Raw genomic sequence first — 27,816 nt, 5'->3', positions numbered from 1 at the left:
GGTTGCCCGTCCCCCTGTGGAACAATCTGCTGTGCTGTGATTGGTCGGCCAGTTCAACGACTCGCACTGGATTGGCTGAAAACGCCAGGCCGTCTGTGGGCTGAGAAGTTGATGATTCCGTTGGTTCCTGTGGCTGAGTACGGAGAGAGACAGACCGAAGGGGCCGGGCCCACAGCCGAGAAATGGCGAGTATGGTTAACAAGAACGGGTGCGAGGAGGAAACGCAGAGCCCTCAGCCTCAGGGACCGGGTCGGGGCGCAGCCCGGTGGGGTCCGCAGCACGCCGGTGCCCGTGAACTGGCCAATTTGTACTCGCCAGGTGAGTCGATCCGCTCAGCAGCCTCGTCTTACTGGCTTATTCTCCCGGTTCAAGTGTCCGTAAGTGGCGTGACATAACGACAGGCGTTCTTTAGTTACCAAGACACAAACTGAGCGGCAAAAAAAAAATCAAACTAGTGCACGAACAAGCAGGGACGCCACATTATCTTTAAGGGCTCGCAATGGGAAGGACAGCGAACAATGAGCGGCAGTTGTGGGTTTGTTTGAGAGACAATGCTGCTGTTACACAATAGGAATCATGTGAGATTGGCCGAATTTGTGTTTGACTTGCCGTGCAGCTTTGACATTTCGAGCATCAGGCAGAGGTTAGAGGAATCCACTGCCTCTGCTTTAGGCTCACAAGCCTCATTTGGCCACGGAGCCGCTGTGACCTTTCATAACAGCCCTGCTGCTAAGTCAGCCCGTAGACTGCAACTGTGAGCGCAATGCATGGCCACAGAAACTAAACTAGTGCTCTCAAGTGTTTGAAAATATCCACCTCTCGTGCTAGGAGGGCTTGAATGCACAAAGGGGGATTGGAGTTCACGGACAGTAAGCGAATAGGCGGTGCCGTGTCTGTGTGGTGGTGAGAACTGTGCCAGATCTCGTTTAGGTGTTGCCCTCCTGGAGTTGTAAAACACTGACAGGTATTTCAGGCCACGTACCAGGCAAAGAGCAGAGTTATGTCGCCACACTGGGGCTTCCTTGTTGTAAAAGAAGCCTCTGGTAGATGATTATGCTGACTGGAGTTGTCAGGTCAGGACTTGCAGCAAGGTGCAGCTGATAGTCTTATCAGAAGTGTCATAATTTCTGATCATCTTCATGAATATGCTTGTGGGTTTCCCCCCCCCCCCCCCTTTGCATTTCAGGCAAAAGATGTCAAGAATGGATCAGCGTTATCCTCTGCTTCTCTCTCATGGCCTTCAATTTCATTCACCTCCTTGCCAATTTCCATTTGGGACATGCATGGTCCATCCTGCTGGGCATTGGTGAGCAGAAGTGACACAATGCCCTCGTGCTGCATTGCCTGTGTTTACGTCTTGTAATTTTCTCACGCCAGCAATCTCTCCTTTCAGTGGCAGGAATAGTCACTGCGGATTTTGCATCAGGGCTCGTTCACTGGGGAGCGGACACGTGGGGATCCGTGGATCTACCCATCTTCGGAAAGGTGTGGAATCCACCGAACTTGACACAACCGTCTGACCTCAGAATAGCGAGAGAGAGGATTTAATGCACGTGTTCCTGCTCACCTGTCCTGCAGGCCTTTATACGTCCGTTCAGAGAGCACCACATCGACCCCACAGCTATCACTCGTCATGATTTCATCGAGACCAACGGTGATAACTGCATGCTGACCATCATTCCTCTCGCCAACATGGCCTTCAACTTCCTCACCCTCTCCCCTGGTGAGCTCACTCTCAACACAATGACCCTTTTTTCAGCCGTGAGAATGTTTTAATCCGAATTTGAATCTTCAAAACCAAACGACACCGTCTTTCTGTCCGCAGCGGAGATTTACCATATCTACCCCTTGTACTGCTACCTGTTTGCACTGGGCATCTTCGTGACGCTCACCAACCAGATTCACAAGTGGTCGCACACGTACTTCGGCCTGCCCCGCTGGGTCGTGTTCCTGCAGGACTGCCACATCATCCTCCCTCGCAAGCACCACCGCATCCATCACGTCTCCCCTCATGAGACGTACTTCTGCATCACTACAGGTACAACTGTCGTCGCTGAGGGAGTGGGGGAGGGATTACACAAGTGGCTTTTGCGTTTAAGTCTAAATACAGAGTTGTGTCTGAAAATCAACAGACTCACTTGCAGGTGTGTAAATATCTAAAGCAGGGTAACCCGGCTCTGGGCCTCGAGGGCTGACGTCCTGCACGCTTTAGACGTCGTCCTGCTTCAGCACAAATTCAATCTGATGTTGACGTCCTCACCAAGCGTGTTTAAAAAAAAAAAAAAAACCCAGTAAAGAGCTTTTATTGCATTCAGGTGTGCTGCAGCAAGTAGAGACTGAACACATGCAGGATGCGGGCCTTGAGTAGTCCGGATCTAAAGGAATAGAATAAATGGAAGAAAAAAAAAATCTTAACAGGTGTTTGTGTTTTTCCAGCATTTCTCTGAGGCTATGTTCAAAATTATAGTGCATCTCGCATGTCTAGAGCAGGAAACCTTTTCTCCAGTCCGGTTAGCAGGAGTTTGATTTAGGCTCAAAGACATAAACTAGAGGTGTTACATCTTCCTCTTGATTTCCTGCCGGCTTTTAAGGTATTCTTGCACATATTAAAACTTTCTGCACGGGTTGAAGATGTTCCACTCGGGTGACGTAGTGTAAAGCAGGGACTGCATGACCCATGTCTTTGCTGGAAAGCTGCTGTGACTTATTTTCTGCAGCAGTACTTTGATAACTTGTGTTACAAAGCTGTTTTCTGAGTTGTACCGTCATGCAATCCACTTGGTGCTTCTCTGGTGGAATTTTTTCCCAGTTGAGATCTTTATACAAGTTTTGTTTTTTTCCCCGATTAAAAATTGAGAACACATCCCATATTTGTTGGGTTTAAAGATCTTTAAAGTTTGAAAGCATCACAGATTGATCAAACTACACCAGATCTGTTTTTTTTAACTTGACCATTGCTTTTGGAAACAATCTCGGTCCGTTATTTTTATTCATAATGAGGTTTGAACCCCAGTCCCACCAATGCACAGAACACACACAGCAATCACACTAGAGTTTGTCTTAAAGGGAACAAATTGAACAAGTTCTCCTTTAAATATCAGTATGGGTGGGAATGTGTTGCTGTGCTGAATGTGCGTTGTTGTCAGTCTTGCCTCTTATTAGACCGTGGAGTCTGCCACTGTTATCTGTTCCACCTTTTGATGTTTTCAACGGCCTAAATTGTGCTCATGGATATTAAAATAAATCCGTGAAGTCCGTCTTTATGTTCTTAGGTGCGTACGCCTTCTGTGTTCAAAGGTGCAGAGTGAAACTATAAACGGATCAAAGCAGAGCCTGTTTTGGGAGGAGAGCCCAGCAGACGAGACGTTGATCTAATTTAATTTTCCTCCTTCAGGTTGGCTGAACTACCCTCTGGAGAAGCTGGGTTTCTGGAGGAACCTGGAGGACATCATCCAGGGAGTGACGGGCGAGAAGCCCCGAGCGGACGACCTGAAATGGGCTCACAAAGTGAAGTAACAGCGCAGACTAACTGCACCCTACCTCAGAAGACGCTGGCTCCGTCCAGGCTTCTCCTCCCCCTTTTTTGCCTCACTTAAACTGTAATCCATAGGGAGAAAAACTAACATCTTCTGATGCCATAGCTTTAAGTCTTGCACATTTTTTCTTTTTGTTTTTTTTTAAATGGAGGGCTTTGTTGATGGAGGTTTTTCTCATCATTCACTCACGGAGATGATCCTTTCAAATTGCAATATATCCGTAAGTCTTTGTATATCTCACATCGCTCATCACTTTTTTAAGGCTTTTGTCGAGACGGCGTGGTCGCGTACAACTGAAATCGCTTTTCGAGGAGAATAAATAACTCGTCCAGCGTCAGAAAATTCAAACACAAGAAAGAAAACTTGAAAGAATGAACACTTTCTCCTTCTTCTTTTTTTTCCCCCGTCTTCGGAAGCCACAGCTGTTGTTTATTTGGACACTCGATAAATCACATTATATTTAGCACCGCTTTCATTTCTGCGGATCAGTCTTTGCATCTTTACTTTACCAGGGGTCTACTTGATGTGCAAGAGATAAAATTGGATCTAGGCCATGGTAAGTACTGCGCCGAGGGTGACTTTGGATTTTTTTTTTGATCGCCAGAGAACAAAACTGATTACTGTTACATTTCTTGCACATTTGAGTTCAGCTCAGTACACTTTTTGATGATATCTTTGCAAAGAGGTGATATAGGACGTGTTAAATATTTTCCTCATTCAATACTAACAAAGTACAATTGCTGATGATAAAATGTAGCCATATTTCATTGTTTTCTATGTGGTTTGTCACTTGGAGACGATGACTCCAGTTACAGAGGAAGAGCTAAAGCTTCCACCGGGATGCTAAAAAAGGAAACAAACCAAAGTGCTCTTGTTGATGTCAGATCCACAGGGCCCTGTGTAAGGGCCATGTCAGGGAAAATATAAACAGGAAGAATATTCTCTCTCTCTTTTTTTTTTTTTTTTTTTTGCATTTTGAAAAGAAGAGACAAAGTTGAAATTCTGTCAACTTTTTTTTTTTTTTTTTTTTTTCTTTTTCAAATTTTGACTTCATTTTAAAATGCAAAATTAAGACAATATTCCTCCTGTGAATTTATTTTCCTCAAGCGATTTGGCCATGGGTGGATGATGGGGGGGGGGGGGGGGGGGGGTGCAAACACAAAAGTACACAATTTCATGCAAAACATTTTGCTGTGAAAAGTTTGAAATGTGTGTAACTGTAGTCAGCGTCGATGCAAAACCTTTAGATAATCTGGTTAAAATCTACACTCGCCTGTCAGCCAGTTTGTTTTTGTTGAATCTTTATTCCATCTAGTACAACAGTCTTCCCATAAATTCAGCTTTTATTCAAGTAGTAATGGTGCATTTGGCTTGCGATCATTCGAGAGGTTTCAGATCATTAACATTTGGGTAAAATTAAGATATTTAGGTCACTCCATTTACCTCTGGAGATCTCAAGCAAAAACTCCGTCATTGCTTTTGTAGAAGCAAAATTTATGGCATCGCTTCACATTAGATCGTGGAAGCATAACTAATAAAGTGGCTGCTAAGTGTACGTTTATCTTTTAGGTTAGTTTGATGCGGTGAGCCTTTATGTTTTTTTATTTCCAGACCATCATGTGCCCTGTTAATCTCACTTTCACTCATTGATTTTTTTTTTTTTTTTTTTTTTTAACTCCTGTAAACTCGTGGTTTTGCAGAAAAAGGGCACATGCAGTTGTCGAGCTGCCTTACACGCCACAGATGCAGTTGTCGTGTTTCCCTCGTCTCCTCTGCAGCGCGTTCAGGTGCCGCTGCGCTTGATGCTGTCATCCTGGGGGTCTGCGCCTCGACTTAATCAGACACAGACGCTCCAGAGCCATGTGCCATCTGTATGTAACACCGATTTCACTACTCACATCTTGCTATTTTTTTAATTTTTTTTTTTTTTTGCGTATCGCTGTCAGAGGGAGCCGTCAGAGTTGGAGCGTAACATTCCCGATGAGTAATGTTGCTGCGCCGTACCTTCTCGGTAACTGTGACGGGCAGATTTCGTGACATTTCAAGGGCTTCACTGAAGGCTGATGATCCAGGACTTTCTTCACTTCTATAGATGAGATTAACTGGTTGAGTTCTTTCTTTTTTTTAATGCTTTTGTCAATAAGTTGTAAATGTATTGTACAGCAAACAACTATGCAGTGTAATAAGAGGCCCTTAACTTTTACGTCTTAACTCATCTGATTAGATTAAAATGCCTTTCTTTTTCTCATAGTTTACACAAGTAAGGTGGAAAACTGGAGCTTAAAGATTTAGCTACGTAACAGACCGCATGACAAAATATTTTAAAGATGTCACTTACGCAGACGTAAGAATGCGTGCATGCATAGAGCATGTCGGCTTGTGCAAGCAATACACTGGGTCACCAGCTTTCCCTCGAGTTTGTGTGAAGCAGACACTGAATAAGGACCGCCTTTGCTCCAGATGAAATTAAAAGTAGTGCTTGATGACCCCAAACTTTGACCAAATGGCCCCAGTTTCATACAAAAGATACCAAAATGTTCCCTTCATTCCAAGGAAATCCTGAGAAGGGGGGAGTTAAACCTCGCCGTTCAGCCGGGTTCAACCTGATTAAAGGCTTACTGGCGTTATAGTCCAAGTAGATATTTTTAAAGCTAGTAATGGTTAATTTTCCAGCCAAAGTTCTGGTTGATGTTATGTAATATTCCAGTTTTTGAATCCTTCATACTTGATTATATAAGATTATTCACCATAGGTCAACAGCAGGAGTACACTGCAGATTGCATAGTGCTTGTAGAATATTGTGAGAAGCGGTTTTGTGTGCACTTAGTAGTGTGATATCTGGCGGTAAATGGGCGGCGTTTTGCGTGGCTGCATCAGAGTGTGAGACCTGAGTCAAAAGCAGCCTCTGCAGGTCTTTTTCTTCAGTATTAGGCAAAACCGTCATAGACTGCAGTCAGACGACGCCTCTGAACTCTTGACAGACATCTTTTGGAATAGAAGTCTTGGCGTCGGCTGTTGGATGTTTTGGCGCTTCGGTAAATTGCTTTTTGTGATCTTATAAAGGTAAAGAAACTGTAAGGATGTGTTGTGCTTTTGTAAATCAGCAAAAAAATGATGACGATAGCTAAAAGATAATGACTGGAAATACACTTTACTCATATTGGAGGCCGATCAATTGGTGTTTCGGTGGTTGGGGCTCAGAAGGTACACCAATAATTTTCCAGATTAGCTGTAATCGGTGTTATAGAGGACAGTGAGCTTAGATTTGAAGCTTAAGCTGTAGTTTTATTCTTATACTCCAGATGATCTCAGGATGTGGTTAGGCTGATTAAAGTAGTAAATTTATTATAAGGAAAAAAAACACTCCTTTTTGTGAAGTTATTTAATATATATATACAGTATATATACATATATAAATAAAAGTTGTTTCGATTGCTCATTTCCACCAGATTTTTATTTGGCCAAACGTAGGCAATTGAGTTTCAAGTGCGTTTTCGGTTCTATTGTAGCCATTAATCAGTGCAGTGAGTTAACGTTGCCTCTTGTTCTTAAGGTGGGTTTCGTGATCGAGCCGTGTTTGGTTTTCTCTGCTTCGAGACAATGACCTTCCATTAGAGGGACATTTTGTGAACGTGTGAGGTTAAATCGAAATATTTTCCCACTGGAGAAAGAATATTTTTGAAGAAAACAAATAAAAATGTTATTAAAGGGGGGTGGGACCGTTTGTTGTTGGTATGTTTGACATGTGGTGTTGGAAATCACTCCTGTAATGATCCTTGGACAGATTATTGAATTGCCTTATCCTCTCCTTGATTGATTTACTGTAAATCTTGCCAACAATGTGGGGAAAAAAACAATTTATTGACTGACTTTAAATTGCCCTTCATCTAACTCTTACTTTTATCTGAGGCAAGACCCTCATGGATGTTTGTTATGGATGTTTGGAGTTTTAGATATCAGAATAATGCCTTGATGCCTTTTTGTTGCCTTCCTCTTGGGAGGCTTACAATGTGTACATTAAACTGTATTTATAATTAAACTAATAAACAGCTCTCTTTGTGTTTGTCTCTTTGTTTTCGCTACTGGCGTCAGATTCTGTGTATTGCTACGATAGTCTTGCCCTTTGCTTCCCTTGATTTGATCTCTGAGGCGCCTGCAGTCACCGCCTGACGTTTTGACATGACACAGCAAGAAAAGCGCAGATGTTCATCATAAAAATAGGCTGACAGGGTCGTCCTTCCAGTTAACAGTAATATTTGTTATGTAGAAATTCTGTAAAAACACCTAATGATACATATTTAAACTGGCTCCTGCTCTGGTCCATTGTTGGAGCTTTTGACTGCAGACATACATCCATACGCTGCTCTTACCATTGAATGAGGAATCCACATATGGTACATCACGCTCGTTTCTAATTATAAATCCTGAACATAAGACCAAACACCAGGCACAAACCCAAGTTCCTAAAGAGTCACCAGGACCTCACATTACCCCAGTTAAATTATCTATAATAAGCCAGATGAGACATAAAATGTGACACTGTGCAAAAAAACCCCCAAAAAACTGCCAAATTTAGATCACAAAGTTGCAACAAACTGAGGAAAATAATCCATTATAGAACACATAAGGCAAAAATGCTATCCAGCATAAAATTTGCAAGGTGATCAGACTAAAACACAAGATTATGTGAGAGAAGTGAAGTGATTACAAAAACAAGGAAAAGGAACAAAGAAAAATGAGACATTAGGAGAATGTGGCACTCGCTGAGCCACAATACAATTCAGAAGTAGAAAAAAATAGATTCAATATTGCCAAATCTCACACAAAAAATTAATGCACAGTGACGACTGATGATCAAAAACCGTGACAGAAATGATGTTAATAGATGCAAAATAACCAGAATGAAAATCTAAATAATCAGTAATAATAGTTGCACTAATTCGCCACAGAGTGATAGTGGAAACATGAAAATCTCCTAAAATACAAAATAAATGACCACATTTTGGTTCAGAGAAGAGATATTTAATAGTCTGAGAAGTCTCATATTTCCCGTTTTCCCTGCTTTCCGAGTTTGCACTGTTAGCCATGATGGTGACGGCTGCCATGTGAGTGCTTGACTTCCCATGACGTTCAGCGTTTGGCACAAGGACAGGATGAGAATTGGACCCCCAACTGTGCCATTTTGACATCATTCAAATAAAGGATGTCGGTGTCTATCCAAAGGGTCTGGACTGTGACAGACAGCTGAATCAAAACAGATCCATGAAAGGCTGACTTTAAAGACAATCTGTGGTCTAAAAAGGTGCACAGGCAGCGGGGAAGGCCTCAGCTGGGACAAAACTGTCAACCAAAGCCGGTCCAAGAACTTCTATGAGCTTCACAAAGGATGGATTAAGAGCCAAAACACATGGACGTGCCAAAGAAATGTAAAACAGGTTGACATATGATATCAAGTCACCTCTGAATTTGAGGCCATGTCAGAAATATCCGACCTGGTCTAAGAAGAGTAACGACAGGGCTTGCCAGTAAGTGTACCTGACCAAGAGAGTTAGAATATCTACACTGCAGGATTAATGATTCACTTCATCTTGATATGACATTTTTTTAGGCTTTTTTTTTTCCTTCAGCCATCATTCAAAAAATGAATTTAACAAAACCTGAAAAAGAGCTTTTATTTCCATGAAATGCAGTGCTATTGATGTATTATTACAATATTGGCTGCCCTTATTACATCTTGAAAGAATCTTTCTAAATGCACTGCCTTCATAACTTAGTAGATTATTTGCAAAATGTTATTTTGGTAATGGCTCAAATGCTCTATTACAATTTTGGCAAGTATTACATCATCGGATATTATGACATTATTGGTTCTTACGACACTGAGCATGTCAAACTACAGCATATAAATTGCAGTATAATTTAAAGTAAACATTTCTGAAGGTCTCAAACCACTGCATCAATCCATCCATCTTATACAAGGCTTTGTCCTGAGCAGGGTCACAGGGCGCTGGAGCCAATCCCAGCCTACTATAGCCAAGGGCAGGATACGCTCTGGACAGGTCGTCCGTCCATCATCACAGGGTAAAAAGAGACAGACAACCACACACTCACAGCTCGGGGCAATTTAGGTCACCAATTAACTTGACATGCATGATTCTGGACAGTGTTAAGAAGTACACACACATGCACGCACGCAAACTCCACACTGATCAGCATTTGAAACCCTGACCAAGTACTAACCACTGCTCCACCGTGCAGTCCCAAACAATACAATACTAATCAATACCATGTAGAAAGGCAGAAGTTATGGCAGAGCTACATCAGCTAATCGAAATGAGAATGAAGATGCAGCTTGTGTTTTTGTTTCAGGATGTTTGACAGCACAAACACTCTATTTGTCTACATTTAATTGATATCAGGATGTAAAATAGTATAAAGTTAATGGTTTCATATCCAGAATGTGTTTATATATTAACAATCTCTCACTTCCACCTCAAATAGCGGCTTGACAGGTGAAGGCTTTACATTCCTTCCACGCGCACGCACGGCAGACCCAATCACACAAAGTAACGGGCGCGCACCCGCTGAGTAACGACAAGATGGCGGGCCCCGCCGGATCAGGTAAATGACTGAGGCGTTTATTTATCACCACGGGAAGCTGTGGAGGAGTAAGCGTCTCGGTGAATATTCAGAGCGGTGATATAAGGTTTCGCCCCGGGCCTCGTTATCCTTTGACGCGATGGGCTGAGTGTAATGACAGACGCACAGGCGAAGCCCGGGGAGAATGAATAGGATGCGATGCTATTAGCTAAGCTAACGTAAGTGAAGTTGGGTGAAAGAACGACGAGATGCTGCATGATTGTCGATTCAATCGACATGTGGCGCTTTAACACCGCGCGTCTGGTTGTACACAACAGGCTGTGACTTGTTCTTAAATGGTAGGATCGGAGCTGGTGCGTGGTGCTGGCGCGGCTGGACCACAACATTGCTGAAAAACCGACCGTGTTAGCATTTTTGCAACACCAGATACATGACTGGAACCCGGCGTGATTGACAGCAGCTCCGTGGCGTTTATCCAAACATAACGTGCCGGTTCATCCGCATTCTGTCTGGCTGTCGCTGTCAGCAATAACGGGACGTTTTCTGACTGCGACTTGCACGTAATCCATTAAAATGAGCCAGCTGCAACTGCAGCAGCCGGCGGCACCGGGCTCTGTTTGTTTGGGTGGCTCGGTTTGCGGCGCAGCTCTCGTCGTATCTCACTGCAGAGGCCACATGATGCAGCACCGCCGAGGCCAGATGCTCAGTCAGAGGACACGAAAAGCACCTGGTTTCATCTCGAGGCTCATGAGACCAGTTAAAAGGCGTAGCTTATTTCCCAGCCTGCTGCGAGTCTGAATGAGTCACATGCTCAGGACCGAGAGCCCGGCAGACGATTTTGTCTGAACGTCTGACAGTTTAGTGATACCTCATGGTGTTTACATTTAACAGTCACATTTTCGGAGACTCCTTAATGTAATCAATGTAAAAAACTAGCCAGTTCAAGGACATTACTGCCTCTTTTGTCCTGTGGACCATAGAATGAAACATTTGTACAGAATAAGAGCACTCTTGTTGCTCGTGCACCACAGTCAGAAGATTAATATATGTAAACCAGTAGTGTAGTTATTGTCAGGAGCTCTTAAAGTCTGTGTGGGACTGCAGTGGCTCTGCTTTAAAAAAAAAAATGTCTGCAGGAGATCAAAGATAAATGTCTGAATGGTTTCCATTAGATCTGAGGTCCCTTCTTTTGTACAACTACAGATCCAGACTTTTTATTTGTGCTGTCTCATATTTGCATGTTTTCCTTGGCCTGAAGTACTTCAAATTGTTAATCCAGCTTAAATTATCTCTGTTTTTCAGGTGTTTTTTCTTTCAATAATGGAGCCAATCTCAGCAGGAAGAGATGTTTATGATATGGTCATTTTTTTGTGATTGCAAATTTACAAAATTAGAAAGCCAAACACGATTAAACTCCCTGATGTGTAACTTAATAAATCTTTTCATATCCTCTCATTCTTTCAATTTGGAAAGATCTTTTGATTGAACTCGACAAACCTTCATGCAGGGTATGACTTACACATCTTAAACCCACCGAAAATTTTTTTTTACTAACCTGTTTTTTCATCTATTTAATTGTCCTACCGGCTAAATCTAGAACATACATGTACTTATTCCAGCTCTCACTGGGGGGGCCGAGGTGTTGTCAGGCCACCCAACAGATACAATCCCTCCAGCAGGCGTCCCCTGGGGTGTATCTTGGGGCTTTCCTCTAGTTAAATGAGCTTGTTGCATATTCAAATCAGATGCCTGAACCGACTCAACCCATACTTCTCAAAGTAGGTCTGATTTGGATGTTACACGGCAAACGCATTGCAGGTCTCCATGTTAATCTCAAAGCGTCAGACCGAGGACCAGCAGCTTGCTACTTCATAACATAATATTAATATGCACTTTATGCCTCACTAAGCGCAGGCTCGAAACCACTGGAGTCCAGGGACGAGCACGCTTTTTACACAGCTGCACGCCGGACTTCTGAGCTGCGTTTTGTGGTGTCATCAGAGGCAAGGGTTAGTAATATAGGCAGAGTAGTCCACAGCATCCAGTGCGTGATCGCCTTTAGCTTTTAAACATCAAACCAAAAACCTGCAGACAAAAGGCACTCTGGATGCTTTTTTTACGATTGCTATTATGCAACTGAATTTTCATAACTTTGCAAATTATGATGTCCACTGGGCTAAAAGCACTCGAGGGATTATTGTGGTGGAAATGGTTTGGAAGCAAATAGCTCACGATCCCTTATTAAATGTATAAACAGCCATCACATCAGCAGGACTTCCTGTCTGTCTCACACACACACACACAAATCTAATGCAAGTAGAAAACATTTTTTGCACCTGTCACATGGTCTACTTGGTTCATCTCATTAAAATGTTGGCATGTGCAGTTGTCATGCTTGAATCAAACAGTACTGGAGTCGATCTGGAGACAGATCTGTTTGCCTCGTAGCCACCAGTGCTCAGATGAACCGCTCAAAAGAAGGAATCAAACCAAATCTGCCAGGTGACCTGCGGCTTACATAAGGATGTAGAAAGTGACAGATGCACACAGGAGGAAGCGTGACTGCATTATCACACAAGTGAAGACAGGAACCTTGAACTGAATCCTCAACTTGACAGGAAGCCAGTGTGACATCCTCTGTCTCGTGTCGTTGTTTGCTCACAAACAGGCGTCAAAGTTCCCCGCAATTTCCGGCTCCTGGACGAGCTGGAAGAAGGTCAGAAAGGTGTGGGCGATGGCACAGTGAGCTGGGGTCTGGAGGACGACGACGACATGACCTTAACACGGTGGAGAGGGGTGATCCTCGGCCCTCCAAGGGTTAGTGGTGCCATTTTTAACACTTCGGTGAGGGCTGCGCAGGAAGTGTGCAGCCAAAGGATTAACAGACTCTTATGTAACCTGAGAGGTCTCAGGTTTGATGTGTGCGTGGCGTTCTGACAGCGCAACAAGCCTGGAGACACAGACTTTCACACAAGTTTAACAATACTGTGAATGAAAGTTTTTTTTTGCAAGTGATGCTGCGTTCCACGAAACGATGTTTAAAACATTGAAGTGACTGCAGATGAGTTAACAGAGCAGGCATCTTTGGACATTTTTTGAAACAATTTCAAAGCATAAACAATTGATATTTGAAGCTCATTACAGACCTAATTTATTTAAAACCAACATCTGCAGTGCAGTGCAGACGACAGCCTCGGAGGCGCTCAGATTGATCAACTGCAGCTCAATAATCATTTTGAAATGTTTGTAATCAGAAGATCTGACAGGAATTTTTCAGAGGGCTGTGGATGTTGCTGCCTAATACAATATATCAGTGTTGTTTTTCTCTTACTATTAAGTCTTAACTGTTACACATTTTTTTCGTCCCAATGTTTCATTTTCGTCACACTAATTATCTGCACTTCAGTGACGCGTCGCCCTCCGTGGTTTTGACTTCTCGAACACACCGTGTGCCGTCTTATCACCTCTCGCTGCTTTTCTCCATCTACAGACCAGCTATGAAAACAGGATGTACAATCTGAAGGTGGAATGTGGGCCAGGATACCCAGAGTCACCGCCGTTTGTCAGATTTGTGACGAAGATAAACTTGAATGGCGTGCACACCTCCAACGGCGTGGTATGTAATCCCGCAGCAGCTATAACGTGATTACCTGTGTTTGGAAGCCTTGGTAATTTAGACTCTTAAAGTAGATCTGGGGAGGTACGAACATGTGGTGCTAAAAGTATATTGTGATTTCTGAGGAAGAGGAGAGTTGCAGTTAGTTGAAGGGTTGTCAGAAAAAATGCAGCTCTGCAGGATTCAGATTTGGAAAACGGTGTTAAAGCAAGAGGCGCTGCTCACTATGTGGTAATGGCACAATATAATTTCTTCTTTGAAGCATTTTTATTTTAAGGTAGTGAGCCTATTTTTAGTCATTGCACAAGTGCAATGGTTATAAACTGGTTATGAGTTTATCCAACACTCTGAGCTGTCCTGGAATGAATCCCTGACAATAATTACTTAGGTGAGGAACTAAAATGTTATTTGGCATTTGAAATCTTGCTTTATTTACATTTGGGTAAATTAAAAGCTACAGAGCAGCTTCTTTTAAACGAGTGTGACGGTTTTACACACATACAACTTCATACTGTGAATCTTAAGTAAAGCCAGGATGTCAGTACATTAAAAAATTGTTTTTTATTAAGTATTTAATATTCTACCTGGATTATTGATCACTTCACAATTTGGAAATATGAATTGAAAACATAATAATTACCGTAATATTGACAACCTTTTCTGCTAAGTTAGTTTTGTAAATCCTACATAATGGTTCTTTTACAACATGCATGATGACAAACGGTGGAACATATATGTCATCTTGTCTCTCTGGTTAAGCAGGTTTCTGTTCCATATGTGCCGGCCTGAAGCCCTTCTGCCTTTTCATAGACCTTGAATGTTACTGCTGCAGTTTGAGGAGCAGGACTATATTTGATATTTGCATTTTAATTTAAATTTTTTGGGGGGCGACTCTCAAGAACAGTTGAGTATATATCGTGTTTTTTAACCTATAAAGGCTGGAATGGATTTTTTTCCGAAACACTTGCTGGTAGTCTTGCATCAAAATCATTCATACAGACAATGATGTGCATCTTTAAATTTGTAAATCTGAAGCATTAAAAGATTCTGTAGATGTCACCAAGCGTCCTGTGAAGTGGTTGTTATTAAGAGACTTTTCAGGTCAGAGTGGAACGTCGTATTAAAACGCAGCACCAGCTGAAACCAAGAATGAAGCAGAAATCAGAGAAGTTGTCGTCTGGAAACAAGTTAGAAGCTGCCAGTGAGCTGCTGACGCCTGTCTTGTAGGAGCGGGCCCGAGTGTGTGCTAACCTGCCCCGTGCCGCCCCGCAGGTCGACATGCATGCAGTGACTGCGCTCTCCAAGTGGCAGAACTCCTACAGCATCCGGATGGTGCTGCTGGAGCTGCGACGGCTCATGACGTGCAAGGAGAACATGAAGCTTCCTCAGCCTCCGGAGGGCCAGATCTACAGCAACTGAGCCCCCGAGCGACTTCATGCCTCCGTCTTTTTCTCCCCGTTCCCCAACTCCCACCCTCCCACCCCGCCTTCTCTTTCTGTTCTTCTTTTATCCCTTCATCCCCGCCCTGCGCCATCAGACATTCCACCTGCTGCCGACGCCGTGGCTGAGCACACACACCGAACACAACTCACAGTTACACATATACAAGCGCACACATACACACACACACACACATGCATACACACATAAATATCTAAACACACATGCAGAATTACTGAGCGGTCATGAAAGTCATTCCAGGCCCTCCTCTCCTCCCTCCCATCACTGGAGCTCTGGGTGGACACTCGAGTCGTGAGTCCACGCCAATCATTCGAATACTGTACATCTTACTAATCTTTTTTTATTATTATTTGTTAAAAAATGCAGATTGTACAATAACATAAATAATCTTATTGAGTGTACCCCTGTGTGTGCTGCTTCTTTGTCGTGTTGGAACAAAATAAGTTTACCTCGATTGCTGAATGTGTGCTTTTCTCCGATTTTGATATTTACCATATGAACAGTGTTTAAGAATGTGTTTTATTAGCTTGCGTTTGGTAGTGAATGCATGGCTGAACACACACGCGCCCTTTTCTCTAGTTGAGAACGTGCACAGCAGAACTGTGTGTGTGTGTGTCTGCTGCAGGCCTGTGGTTAAGCTGTGTGTGAATGTAGAAGTGAAATCGGTTTCCCCTCAGTTCTGTCGGGTCACAGCAGTTCGTCTAAACGCGGAAACTCGTCTCTGGGTGAATTATTTCACCTCTTTCGCGCTTCGTACACATCCTTCATACATGTTGGTGAAGCGCGTCTTGGTTTTTATCGCCTCCTCTGATAGGTTGTGGAGCATTTCCACACGGTGTTTGAAGGGACATAAGTTCCCCTAATGGCTTTTCAATGACTTGTCGATACAGAAGAAGCCATATTAACGCTTGATTTATCAGGGAGCTGCAGACAGTACGGTGAGATGAGTCTGCATTATTATTTATGGTTGGACCCACCATGGAAAACTTGACTAAATAAAATCATAAATGCATTTAAAAAGTTGAACTTATAACGGAGCATTTTATTTATTGCTCTTATCTCAGTACATGAAAAAAACTAAACACCAAACAAATGTGATTGTAATGTCTTGCTAGAAAAATAAACTGACAATGAAATTTTCCTTCAAAAGATTGTAACATTAATTTACATTGAAGATGTACTCGTGACTGTGTTTCATTACATGGTGTGACTTTTACAGAATTTATTCTTTTAACTACATAACTCCTTAAAATTCCTCTTATTTGTAGTATTGTGAGCATTTGAAATGGGTTGCTTTGACCATTGACGGAGTCTGAATGTGACATACGTCACCAGAAGAGGAACTGTCGCTGGACACTGGGGTGCGTCAGAGAGCAGCAGACTCAGTCTCACTCTTCACTCCCAAGAAGACGGAAGGAAACCAGACGAAAGTAACCATGACTCAGCAGTAGTCATGCCCAACAGCTCAGGTTTTGTTCTCCAGCATCTCGCCCCATGGCTCAGAGAGCAATAAAAATCATATAAAATGTTATAGTTTGGCTTATTAGAGCCGCAGATCTAAGCGTCGGCTTTTACTTCTCAGTTAAGTTTCTCCCCGGTGTCCTCTGCTCCGCCGCTGAAAAATACCCAATGTCACTTTAAGCACCAGCAGCAACAGTTTCACAACTGACTTCTTGAGGTACACAATAAAAATAGGGATTTTATCATCTCTTAAGTGTTATTATCATACATTAGTTTGCAACCTGTTTACTGGGGGAACACGTTCATGAACAAAGACGTCAAGCAACAGATAAGAGAAGTTAGAAGTCTACAGAAACTCCAGATGATTTGTAGCAAAGCTGAGTGCATCGTGGGCAAAAAGACTGGAGGAATTTATAAGGTGTGTACTTCTGAATAAGATAATCTAAACACATTCACAGAGTGCTTATGATTCTGTGACTGCAGTTTTAATATTTACAGTGATTAGAAGTGTCACTTAAATGTGTATAAAGTATTTAAGAAAAAACATTAAGTTTCATTTGAAATGAGTGGTGATCATTTTATGAATATAAACAACAAAATATACGATGTGAAACTTGAAAAACAGAAATGTGATGTTCAAAGCTTTGAGAACTTTTTTTTTTTTTAATGTTTCACTTTCAGGGAGCTTCTACGATGCATGTGATTCAACACAACATCTCTAACAAAAAACTTCCCCTTCAAATGGAGTAGTGTTCACTTCTCATGGGCACTCTGAGAGAAGTGGTTATTTCGCTTGATGTTTAATCCTGAGGTTGTACTGTTGTGGTGTTTTAAAGAGGGTTTCATATTTAAAGTTCCTAATATTCTTCCCAACTCATGCAAGGTAATGGGATTGCCAAAACACTAGCGGCGCCTCAATATAATGTGCTGAATGGATGCACTACTTTCCAAGAAATTTTTTATGATGTACACAAATATCCATGATCTGTTTTGGTTCTGCAGCTGAAGCTCTGTGTCAATTCTGACCTATTTAACAAGACGAAACAGAAGAAGTGTAATTGTAGCTGTTAAGTAACAAAAGCCGCATATTAAAAAAACAGAAAATATGTATATAAAAAAATAGGTTGATAGCAGAACTGGGAGCATGACGACAAACAGCGGCTTGTTTGACCAGAAGAATGAAAAATATAGGCAAAAGTAACCGAATGCAGACACAGACAAGTGTGCTGCAGCAGGATGGTAAAACCTCACCTCTATGTGTGTGTGTGTGTGTGTGTGTGTGTATTGTTGATAACTGAAGGCCACATTGGGTCACAGTGACTCAGGAGATGATAATAAACACGTGTTGCACGTCTGAACAGACGTGAACACATCAGTCCTCTTCACACCGTTGGATTCACAACAGATTTGTGAAGAGTCCTCTCACTCTCGTTTCCTGGATGGATTCATGACACACACACGGTGTGTTCGTTCAGATGAGAAATCTGAGCGACAGTCTGAGGAGAGTCCCACCGACGAGTTGGGAGCTGTCACATGAAAAGAAACGGCCCACAGGTCAGTCCTACATCCTCATGCTGAACACATGAGCTGCAGTCAAATGACAACGCCGTCATCACACACACTGCACACACAGATCCGTGCTGCTATGAGATATTCAGGATGATGTTCCTCATTTTAACTTTACTGCGATGACAAAAAAAAAGTTATTTTTGTTTGATTTTAAAAAGCACCATTTCCCTGAATAAATACGTTCTCTCGCACATCGCATTGTAACGTGTGAACTTACCTCTAAATGTCCTGTTATGAAAATCACCGCTTTCTACAAACATGCATGAAGATTTTAATATCACAAAATGTCAAATTTTGAGAGTCAATTTCAGCCTTTTTGTTCTTTGTTTGACGTTGACTTAAGCGTGAAAACGAGTTGAGGCTGCTTATTGGAAAAAGTGCGAATGCAGCTAAAAATAAAACAGGAAATGTTCATCTAGCAAAAAAAAAAAAAAATGTAAGCGGAACTGGAGAAATGACTGAGTTGTGAGAAAGAAGAAGACAAAGGAGGACAAACACCTGCTTGTTTGGCTAGAAGAATTAAAAACTACACACAGCAGTGACTGAGTGCAGAGACAGCTGAATTCCTTTAAGGTGGGTCTGTGATGAGAGCTCTTAATGTTCTTAATGTTCCCTGGAAGACAGAGAGAACACTTCCACATCTAATTATCACCATTAATCAGACCTAATACAATGTTTAAGGCACTTTTCTTCCCTTTTGCCTTGGAAACAGATCTCTTATTCTCAGTGATTACTTTATTGCGATTTTTACTTCTGAAAATCTTATAAAATATGAAAAAAATGTGACACGGTGTGTGTGAGTGTGTGTGCTTGTCCTGTGACGGACTGGTGATTTGTTCACATCAACAGGGTGAATCACTGCGGAGGACATGTGGAGTCCTGAGCTTTGGGTTTCATTATGAATTCAAGAATAAACAATAGAATTTTCGATAAATTCATACCTGACTGAACATGTTCTCAAACACTTCACACTGTTCTTTTTGGAAAACATTTACGAACTGCTTTGCTCCATAAAAGCGAAAACAGAGAGAATCAGGAGGAGCTTCTTCCCTTGTGCTGTCAGAACTCTAAACTCTGACTTCTTTTTTTGGGGGGGATCTTTTTTTTTTTTTTTTTTTTAACTATTTTGACATTTTGTAGAGCATGGTTTACAGTCGCTCATCTCCCTATCATACTTGTATGTTTATGTGACGAATAAAAATCTAATCTAATCTAGTCTAAATCATAAAAGCCGTGAATATGTGGAACAAAATGTCAATCTGATAAACTGACAATAAATGCAGGTTTTATATGTTGACACTGTGAAACTGTAACATTTTATCACCACCAGAGGCCAGTATTCCAGTGGAAAGAAACACGTTCATGTTTTATTACTGATTAGAATAAAGTTAAGTTGGTTAAACTTTATAGAGAAATGAGATAAGAAGCCACAGAAAGATTTACTAACCACACTGTGAGCCCATGTGGACACTTTACAGGTTAAAGTATTTGATCTCTTTGGGATTTGAATGAAGGAAGGAAATGTTTTGGAAGTTCAGAGCAAAGTGGAGTCTCTAGGAAACCCATTGTGCTTTTTTTCATTTGGACTGCGGAAGACCTACTTGGGGAGAACTCGCATACAAAAATACTCTTGTAAAATATGTTGCGGAGGTGTGTTGAAAAGCTGAAGAATCACAGTTCTGTCTCTGTGTGTTCCCCCTGCGTCCAGCAGGAGACGGTACAGGCTCACCACCCGCTGCACTCCTCTCTGCCCGGCCTGATGTTAAACAAGCAAGTGACCTTGAGGGCAGACCAAAAAAATTGCTTTCTTTAAACTGGAAACGTGCAGACATCCATGATTTAGGACTCATTGGGGGGGAAAAAAAACCCTTCTCAACCCCCTCTCACACAGCAGTGTGTTTCTCCCTGAATGTTTATATCCTCAAGCTGATGAGCAGTAAGAGAAAAGACCAAAGTTTCCGCCCCCAGCTCTCTGCAGACGGCTACAGGCAGTCAGAAAACAGCGACTGCAGCACGTTTCACTGCGAGTCAAATGTCGAAACCCCCTCAAAGTGTTTCCTGAGTGTTATGGCCTACACAGGAGCAGGCTACGGTGTAGAAAGGTTAGTGCATTTAGACACTGCCCCCTGTTATCCAGTGGACTCTGACCTCCCCAGCAGTGAGGCCACCAGCGTGTGTTTGGTAAGAACAGCCAGAGGAGGTCTGACACTCACCTCTACATAAGATGACAGGAACGCTTAGTCAACACCTCCGATGACTGAGGAAACCTGTAAGTACATTTCTAAATCTAGCAGAGCTCTTACTTAGCTTTTTATTGTGAGTTTTCCCTCTTTTGTGCGTCTTGCTCTGAGGCATTCGTGTCAGTTTCTTGAAGTCTCCATTACCTCGACACATTCTGAGACTGGTTTCATCCATCATTACGGGATCAGTGTGAAAGCAGCAGGCGTGCCAAGAGAAGGAGTGAGAGCCTGGGTCGGCCCATATGGTTTGTTGGGTTCCTCAACAATGTGTGAAAGGGATGTGAAAATTGTATCAGCTGCCGGAAACACGAGTAGCGTACCGCGAGTGTGAACTGAAATGACTGGCTGTGCTGGCGAGAGATTTCCCTAAGGCTTCGTCTCTGAAGGAAAAAAAAAGAAAAAAACACTTGTCCTTGACTTCCTCTTGTTACGTTAGCGCTCGTTTGAAGTTGTGATGGTTTATTGTCAGCTGGCATTCGCTCGGCTAAAAGGGACACTGTGTGAGTGGAGGACCAAGGTTTAATTCCAGTGCTGCTTTTAAAGCTTCTTTATTCCTTTGGTCACCATGTTGAGCTGATATGAGTGTTATTTGTCAGATAAGGAGTCGCACACAAAACACATGCTCAGTATCTCGCTCCGCTCCACATGGCACCACAATAACAACCAGTTTTGGTGCAGATTCTATCAAAGTTGTAAATGAAGTATTAATACTGGTAATGTAATAGGAGTAGATCTAAAGTCCATCCATCTGGAGCCGATCCCAGAAGACTACAGGTGACTGCAGTTGAACAGCTCGTCGGTCCACAGGCACACTCACACTTTTTAGCCAATTTATAGTAACGCACGCTACGAGACAGAACATGCAACCTTTATGCAGGAGAAGCTCAATCTCCAAAGATATCACACGTGGTGCGGCTACACTGTTGTAATGCTACTTGTTGTTATATTTCATATTATTCCACTTGCAACAAATCACATTCAGCATAGACTTTAAACCAGCATTCAACTGAATCTGTTCTTTCTCCAGTACTTTCCATTTTCTGTACAAGAAACATTTGCTGTGACTTTAACTTAAACATTAATCATTTATTTCTGACAGTCTTCAATCACTTCTTCTATTTACTAATTGGTTTAGTACCTGATGTCTTTGCTGATTGATGTCATATAAAGTAATAAAGTAATCTATTGTTACTTAACATTATCATTTCATGCTTCAGTACCGAGTTAAGTTTGTTCCTCAACTTTAAATATTCAGCGTATGACTTTTCAGCTTTTGAGTTTGATATCTTTTTCCATGACATTTCAGTTTCATCATGAGACCTGGTGAGTTTATATTGAAACTGTGGTTAGGAGAAGTAAAACAGTCATCTTCCATCAAGATGAGATGGTTCTCCTTGTGTGGAACATGTGAATCACTGTTGTCACACTGAGACACACTGATGTTGTGATAAGCCGGCAGGAGCAATGCACCCTGACTCATACATGTTCCTGCAGGTTTCACACAGCAGAGGAGGAAGGGTTTCTTCACACTTGTCCCTCCGTACTGATCCGGCCGCATCATGAGTCTGTTCATCCACGTGTTGGCGTGCGCCTTTGGCCTGGGCTCCTGGGTGGCGGTGAACGGTCTGTGGGTGGAGCTGCCGCTCATTGTCAACATGCTCCCAGAGGGCTGGGAGCTGCCGTCCTACCTGACAGTCATCATCCAGCTGGCTAACCTGGGACCCCTGCTGGTCACGCTCATGCACAAGCTGTGCCCGGGCCGTCTCAAAGAGAGCGCCGTCATATACTGCATCCTCTCCATCGGCGTCCTCGCCTGCATTCTGCTGGCCTTCTTCTGGAAGGAGACCACCGTTGTGGCGGGCGCGCCACACAGCACGGCCTTCTTCATCATCACCTTCTTCCTCTCTCTGGTGGACTGCACCTCCTCAGTGACCTTCCTGCCCTTCATGATGCAGCTTCCGGCGAAATACATCACCACGTATTTCATCGGCGAGGGGCTGAGCGGGTTCATTCCCGGAGTGGTGGCCCTGGCGCAAGGCGTGGGCATGGCCCGGTGTGTCAACGCCTCCACAAACTACACTGAAGGGAGCATGTGGCATCTGCAGACTCAGTATCTCCCTCCCAACTTCTCCACAGAAGTGTTTTTCTTCTTCCTGGCAGCCATGATGTGCATAAGCCTGGCTGCGTTCGTCGCGCTGAACAAGCTCCCGCGGACATTCGAGCTCTCCACCGAGAACCTCGTCACAGACGCCGTGCCGTCCGTCAGCGGCGGCCTGGACAACCCGGGAGCGGAGATCGATCGAAGGAGCGAGAAAAGCCATGGGAGGGAAGCGGCACGGAGCGGGCCTCTGCACTCAGTGTACCAGCTGAGCTTCATCTACTTCCTGGTGGTGTGGGTGAACGGCGCCACCAATGGCCTGCTGCCCTCTGTGCAGACGTACTCCTGCATGCCGTACGGGAACCTGGCCTATCACCTGTCTGCAGCTCTGGCGTCAGTGGCCAACCCAGTCGCCTGCACCATAGCGATGTTCTTCCAGAACAGGTCAGTGACGCCAAGGTTTACGTCTCATCAAATACCATGAAATAATCCATTCATTATTGTGTGCATGGCTATTGCTGTGATGGGGGATTACAATTTGAGTCAACATCATCAGCAAAAAAGGAAAATACAAGAACCTGATTGATGAAGAGCAGAAAAAGAAGCTTAGCGAAAACCAGCTATCGCTTGCTTTTTAATGAGAGATTTATTCCTATTTATTTTGGCCAGGACTGAGTAAAAGGGCTCAGCCCTCCACAGCAGTTGTAGTTTTTCATGTTGCCCTCATTTGAAGAATATCCTCTCCTCTATTGCAAGTTTAAAAGTTTTTAAACATAAGTTGTATTCAAGATCAAAAAATGCTTTTTTTCCCCCCACATAACTGAGACTCACAGGAAGTCGCTGCACTTCAGTCCCATGAAAACCGGAATGATCCAGTTTGAACAAAGAAGGATAACGATCCCTGAAGCTGCGCCGTGTTCTGTGTACAGAAGGTGTGGTTTACATCTTCACATAGACATTAACTAATTTAAACGCTCACGCACCACCAGCATCTGACCCAGGTGTAATTGATGAACTCGGGCATCTAACTGCCAACCCTGAGACCGGAAGACATCCCACTTTTCAACAGAGACACAGCTACTTCAACACACTGTCACATTTTCTAGATTGAGAGCTACAACGATCCGGCAGGATTTATTGGAAAGCAGAGACTTTGCCTCAAAGCTGATCGAGCATCTGTTGCTTTTCTGTTACGAGTTTTAAAAAAGGGAGTAATTTAGTAAATTCACACAATTTTCAACTGAAAAATCCAGACTGAAAGTTAGCCTATCAAATCAGAATTTCTTTTGGAAAATCAGCCACTCAATAAATTCATTTCTACTGAAATGATCATGAAATGACCCGGAGGCTCAGTTAGAAGTGGAATTCACTTCAGAGCACTTTAAGTCAATCCTGTCACATAATAAGACAAAACCACCATTTTCCTCCTTAAAAAGCATTTTTAAGTAATAAAAACTAGAAAATGGAATTACTGAGAAAAATATATCAGTAAATACGTCAAACTATATTTGTCCTGCTAATAGTAAAATATTTTAAATTCCACTTTCCACCATTGGCTTATTAAAAAAAAAAAATCGAGTACATGTTGCACTTTTTCCAAGTCATTTGAGGGGAAATCAAGATCTGATTACAACTGAAATATGGTTGTATTGAAAAGCTGTTTAAATGCACTTACAAACGCATCACGTAACAGGCCACAGCTCTGAGACGAGTGGCCGCAGCTTTCTCAGATATGGCTTCAATAGAGACAGCTGGAAAGCTGGTAAATATGAATGGAAGCTCTTGAAATGAATAAAGAAAGAAATGGCTGCAGCTGCTGTGGTGGAAGCTGACATGAGTGGGACAGAAAGCTTTGATTTGTTTCCAAGTCTGGATAGTTGGAACCTATCGTAATGCTTGTTTTTTTTCAGGTACGTTTCTCCCTCATATAAAGGACTTTATCTTTTTACAAGGGTGTTCCTGGAAATGGGGAGATGACAGCTGATAACACACCTTTTTTGCGTCCAGGTCACTGGTCTTCCTGGGTTTGCTGGCGGCGCTGGGGACAGGATTTGGCAGCTACAACATGGCCATGGCAGCGATGAGTCCGTGTCCTCTGCTGCAGGGGTCTGTGGCGGGAGAGGCCATCATTGTGAGTGAAACACAAACGGGATTTTGTAACAAGCGTTTGACCTTGAAAAAACAAACGCAGCAAGTGTTTCTCCGAGACGTTATCAGGAAGACACCGGTGGCAAAGTTCAAACGTTTGGAGCTTCTCATTACTTATTTCGGTGAAACACGTAGACCGTGAAAGCCTGATTTGACTTACAGACATCGGTGATGTTAAAAGCTTCCGTTCTTTTTCCGTGGACAGGTGCTCTCCTGGCTGCTTTTCACTGGAACGCTGTCGTACGTCAAAGTGATGGTGGGGGTCATCCTGAGGGACCGGAGCCACAGCGCCTTGGTCTGGTGCGGGGCTGCGGCGCAGATCGGCTCGCTGGTGGGCTCCGTCACCATGTTCCCACTGGTCAACGTCTACCGGCTGTTTGAGTCAGGAGACTTCTGCAACACAGAGTGTCCTCGATGATGACCGGCCTGAGCACCACAGCACCGAGCAGGAGCTGGAGGCACTGATTGACATTTTGAGACTCGTAATCATTTGATTTGTTCCAGAGACCGAGATCAGTAAGCGTTATTACTCTGATGTGCAAAAGTGTGATGAGGAGCGAGCAAAAGCAGACAGATCCAACAACCAGCACATACATTATATTATTCTCTCACTACCTGATGTACGCTGATTAAGATGACTCCAAATATGAAACACTTCATATTGTGCGTTTACATTTAAGAAGTCTAAGATTGACATTCAGATTCAATTCTTCTTCCTTACTCAGTAAGATGTTCTAAACATGATTTGACAACTTACGGTAAATAAGTCTAAAATCAACAAATGGACTCTATGCACAACTCAAACACTTCCTGTCTTTCATGATAGGACGAGCTGATTAATCCAGGCGTCCCTGACCTCTGTAACCACAACAGTAATGGTCAGACGCACCTGCATTAATCAGCTCGTCCTATCATGAAAGACAGGAGGCAAAGAGCCTCCTGAAGTTCAGGAAGTGGTTGAGTTGTGCATAGAGCCCACACCACAACAGAACATCACTGTAGTCCACAGGAAAAGAAGCACTTATGTTTTTCTACAAGAGGAAGGTGGAGATGGACAATCCCTTCTCTTTTCCAGTGAAGCTGGACTCTGAGGGTCAGTTTTTAGTTTGTAGCCCAACATGGCTACTTTAATGCCGCCTGCACCTCTGGTCTGTTTCAAACATAACACATAGTGTACATTATATACAGACCAATACAGCCGCCTGCACCATGACGTTGTTCCTTGAATGAAAACAGAGTTTTATTAGAAAGCCCTAAAAAGTGGCTATGTGAACTTTTTTTTTATTTTTATTGATCTCTATTTTCTTTAATGATTATCCTTTTCCACACCATGTTTGCACATAACTTTATGATTCATTCACATTTTAAATAATTTGTTTATATCTAATAAATTGTGACGAGAATGGTTGTATACTATACAAAACTAACTGTGGAGGTTGCATCCACTCCCTGGTCCTGCATGGGTATAATCCAGGTACTCTGACTTCTTCCCACAATGCGAAAGACTGGCCAGCTGTCCACGATGCCTCCTGCCTGCCTCTGACCAGTCTGGACTGAAAAGGCTCCACCGGCAGCCGCCACCACACCCTGGTCTGGATGATGCTGTGGATTTATGAATGGATGTTCAAGTGGGCGGTGCAGTCAGTTAGTACTTCTAATTTCTTGCAGAAATTGCAACGCAGCGGTGCTGGAACTGTCAGCGTGTGTGGCCACTAGAGGTCAGAAGCACTCCTCCAAAGCCTACCAATCCACAGACCACATCCAGTGCTCCACAAATCATGAGTACAGTTATACTGCGCACTTGAACAAATAAAGAGGCTGAAATAGATTCCTCACCTGTGAGCAGAAGATCAAAGGCTGATATTTATGCACCTATTATATGAGCTGTTTTCTCTTTTAAAATCATCCATGTATAAAATGAAGAACTAATAAAAACAGGTTGTTGGTGCATTTTATTACTGTGTGCATGATGGAGAGACTGTCAGGATGCGCACAGCTTCATATTGTGTTATATCAACAGCGCCAGCTCAGGGACAAGGACCGGGGCGTCGTGAAAAAATCAACAACTGCATGAGAACAGCATCAGTCCTGCAGTACATGTGAGACTAAATAGTTCAGTTCGTGCTGAACTATCTTCATCTGTGTATGCAGATAACGTCAGCTGCTGTGATTCACTGTATCCAGTGTTGGAGAAAAGATTCAGTTTGATAGAGATTTTGGTTTAAATCTTTTGTCTACCTACCAAACAATGTGTTTTTACATTAGATTTTTTTTTATTTTTTATACACTACTAACATCCAACATCCATTGCAAAAAATATTATTAGCTTTTTCAACAAATGAAGTATTTAACCAGAAAATTTCATTCATTTTACTCTTAAGAAGGATCAGTGTGTAGAGAACAACTTAAATATTTGTTCAAGGTCTGAAGAGTTAAAACTGACACAGCAAATAAATTGTTAAGAGCAAGAAATCAGGTTGCGCAGGTTTCTTTTCTCCCTGAATAAATCAACTTATCTTGCTCTTTCAGATTTATCTTGTGACCCATCGATGGGGTCTGACCCTTAGATTGGAAACCATTGATCTAAAGCAGATACAGGCCACGGGCAACATGCGGCCCTTCTTCCCACACTGTGCAGCCCTCACAGCAATTTCCAAAAAACTAATCATCTGTTGGTTTCACAATTAACGGCTAGATGTTTGTATTAAGCACATGAAGAATAAATCCAAACTTATTAAGACTCTAAACTTTAAAAGATGCTTAATGACAGGAAAAATGTCAAATGCATTGAAAGATATTAAGATTAAGTCATATCTTTAAATTACCAAGATGATTTTTTTTAATTATTGAGTGTTTTTACATGGCTGTGTTGGTGTTTTGTTGTCATATTCTGTTACAAGAAAAATTATGATGGCAAGCAATTCCAGTTTTAAAGAGATCACTATAAGCTTCACAGATGGTTGAATTCATTACAAGCCAGTGCTGCTGTCCACCAATTTTAATGTATTCTCATGATCTGCGCTGTGTGAGTGTAACATTATGTAAAAAAGGTTCTCCCAGTATGAAACATGAACTCGTCGTGATGGG

At 42.7% G+C, this 27,816-nt stretch overlaps 3 protein-coding genes across 4 annotated transcripts; all 3 read left to right on the top strand.

The window, feature by feature from the left end:
- The first annotated feature begins 136 nt into the window (after positions 1-136).
- On the top strand, positions 137-20,577 carry peds1 (plasmanylethanolamine desaturase 1). 2 transcript variants are annotated; one of them, XR_003933681.1, is made up of 7 exons: positions 137-318; positions 1,187-1,306; positions 1,394-1,485; positions 1,579-1,723; positions 1,826-2,038; positions 3,395-3,669; positions 20,565-20,577. XR_003933681.1 is itself a non-coding variant. In XM_030118193.1 (6 exons), the coding sequence occupies exons 1-6, from the start codon at positions 183-185 to the stop codon at positions 3,514-3,516; spliced, it is 828 nt and encodes a 275-aa protein (XP_029974053.1). In that variant the 5' UTR covers positions 137-182; the 3' UTR covers positions 3,517-4,503. The 2 variants fall into 2 exon arrangements, 1 of the variants encoding a protein (XP_029974053.1); XM_030118193.1 differs by lacking the exon at positions 20,565-20,577 and having other exon boundaries at positions 3,395-4,503.
- LOC115407734 (ubiquitin-conjugating enzyme E2 variant 1-like) lies at positions 10,062-15,614 on the top strand. Its single transcript, XM_030118194.1, has 4 exons — positions 10,062-10,157; positions 12,805-12,953; positions 13,627-13,752; positions 15,025-15,614. Exons 1-4 carry the CDS (start codon positions 10,136-10,138, stop codon positions 15,169-15,171), a joined length of 444 nt encoding a protein of 147 aa, XP_029974054.1. The 5' UTR covers positions 10,062-10,135; the 3' UTR covers positions 15,172-15,614.
- slc52a3-1 (solute carrier family 52 member 3-1) lies at positions 18,692-26,649 on the top strand. The gene is made up of 4 exons (XM_030118192.1): positions 18,692-18,816; positions 21,978-23,025; positions 24,589-24,712; positions 24,935-26,649. The coding sequence occupies exons 2-4, from the start codon at positions 22,043-22,045 to the stop codon at positions 25,145-25,147; spliced, it is 1,320 nt and encodes a 439-aa protein (XP_029974052.1). The 5' UTR covers positions 18,692-18,816; positions 21,978-22,042; the 3' UTR covers positions 25,148-26,649.
- Positions 26,650-27,816: the final 1,167 nt, after the last annotated feature.

Source organism: Salarias fasciatus, chromosome 20 (assembly GCF_902148845.1).
Source record: "Salarias fasciatus chromosome 20, fSalaFa1.1, whole genome shotgun sequence".
NCBI classification, from domain to species: domain Eukaryota; kingdom Metazoa; phylum Chordata; class Actinopteri; order Blenniiformes; family Blenniidae; genus Salarias; species Salarias fasciatus.
Note: the sequence above shows the minus strand (reverse complement) of the source record. Positions and strands in the feature narration are given on the sequence as shown.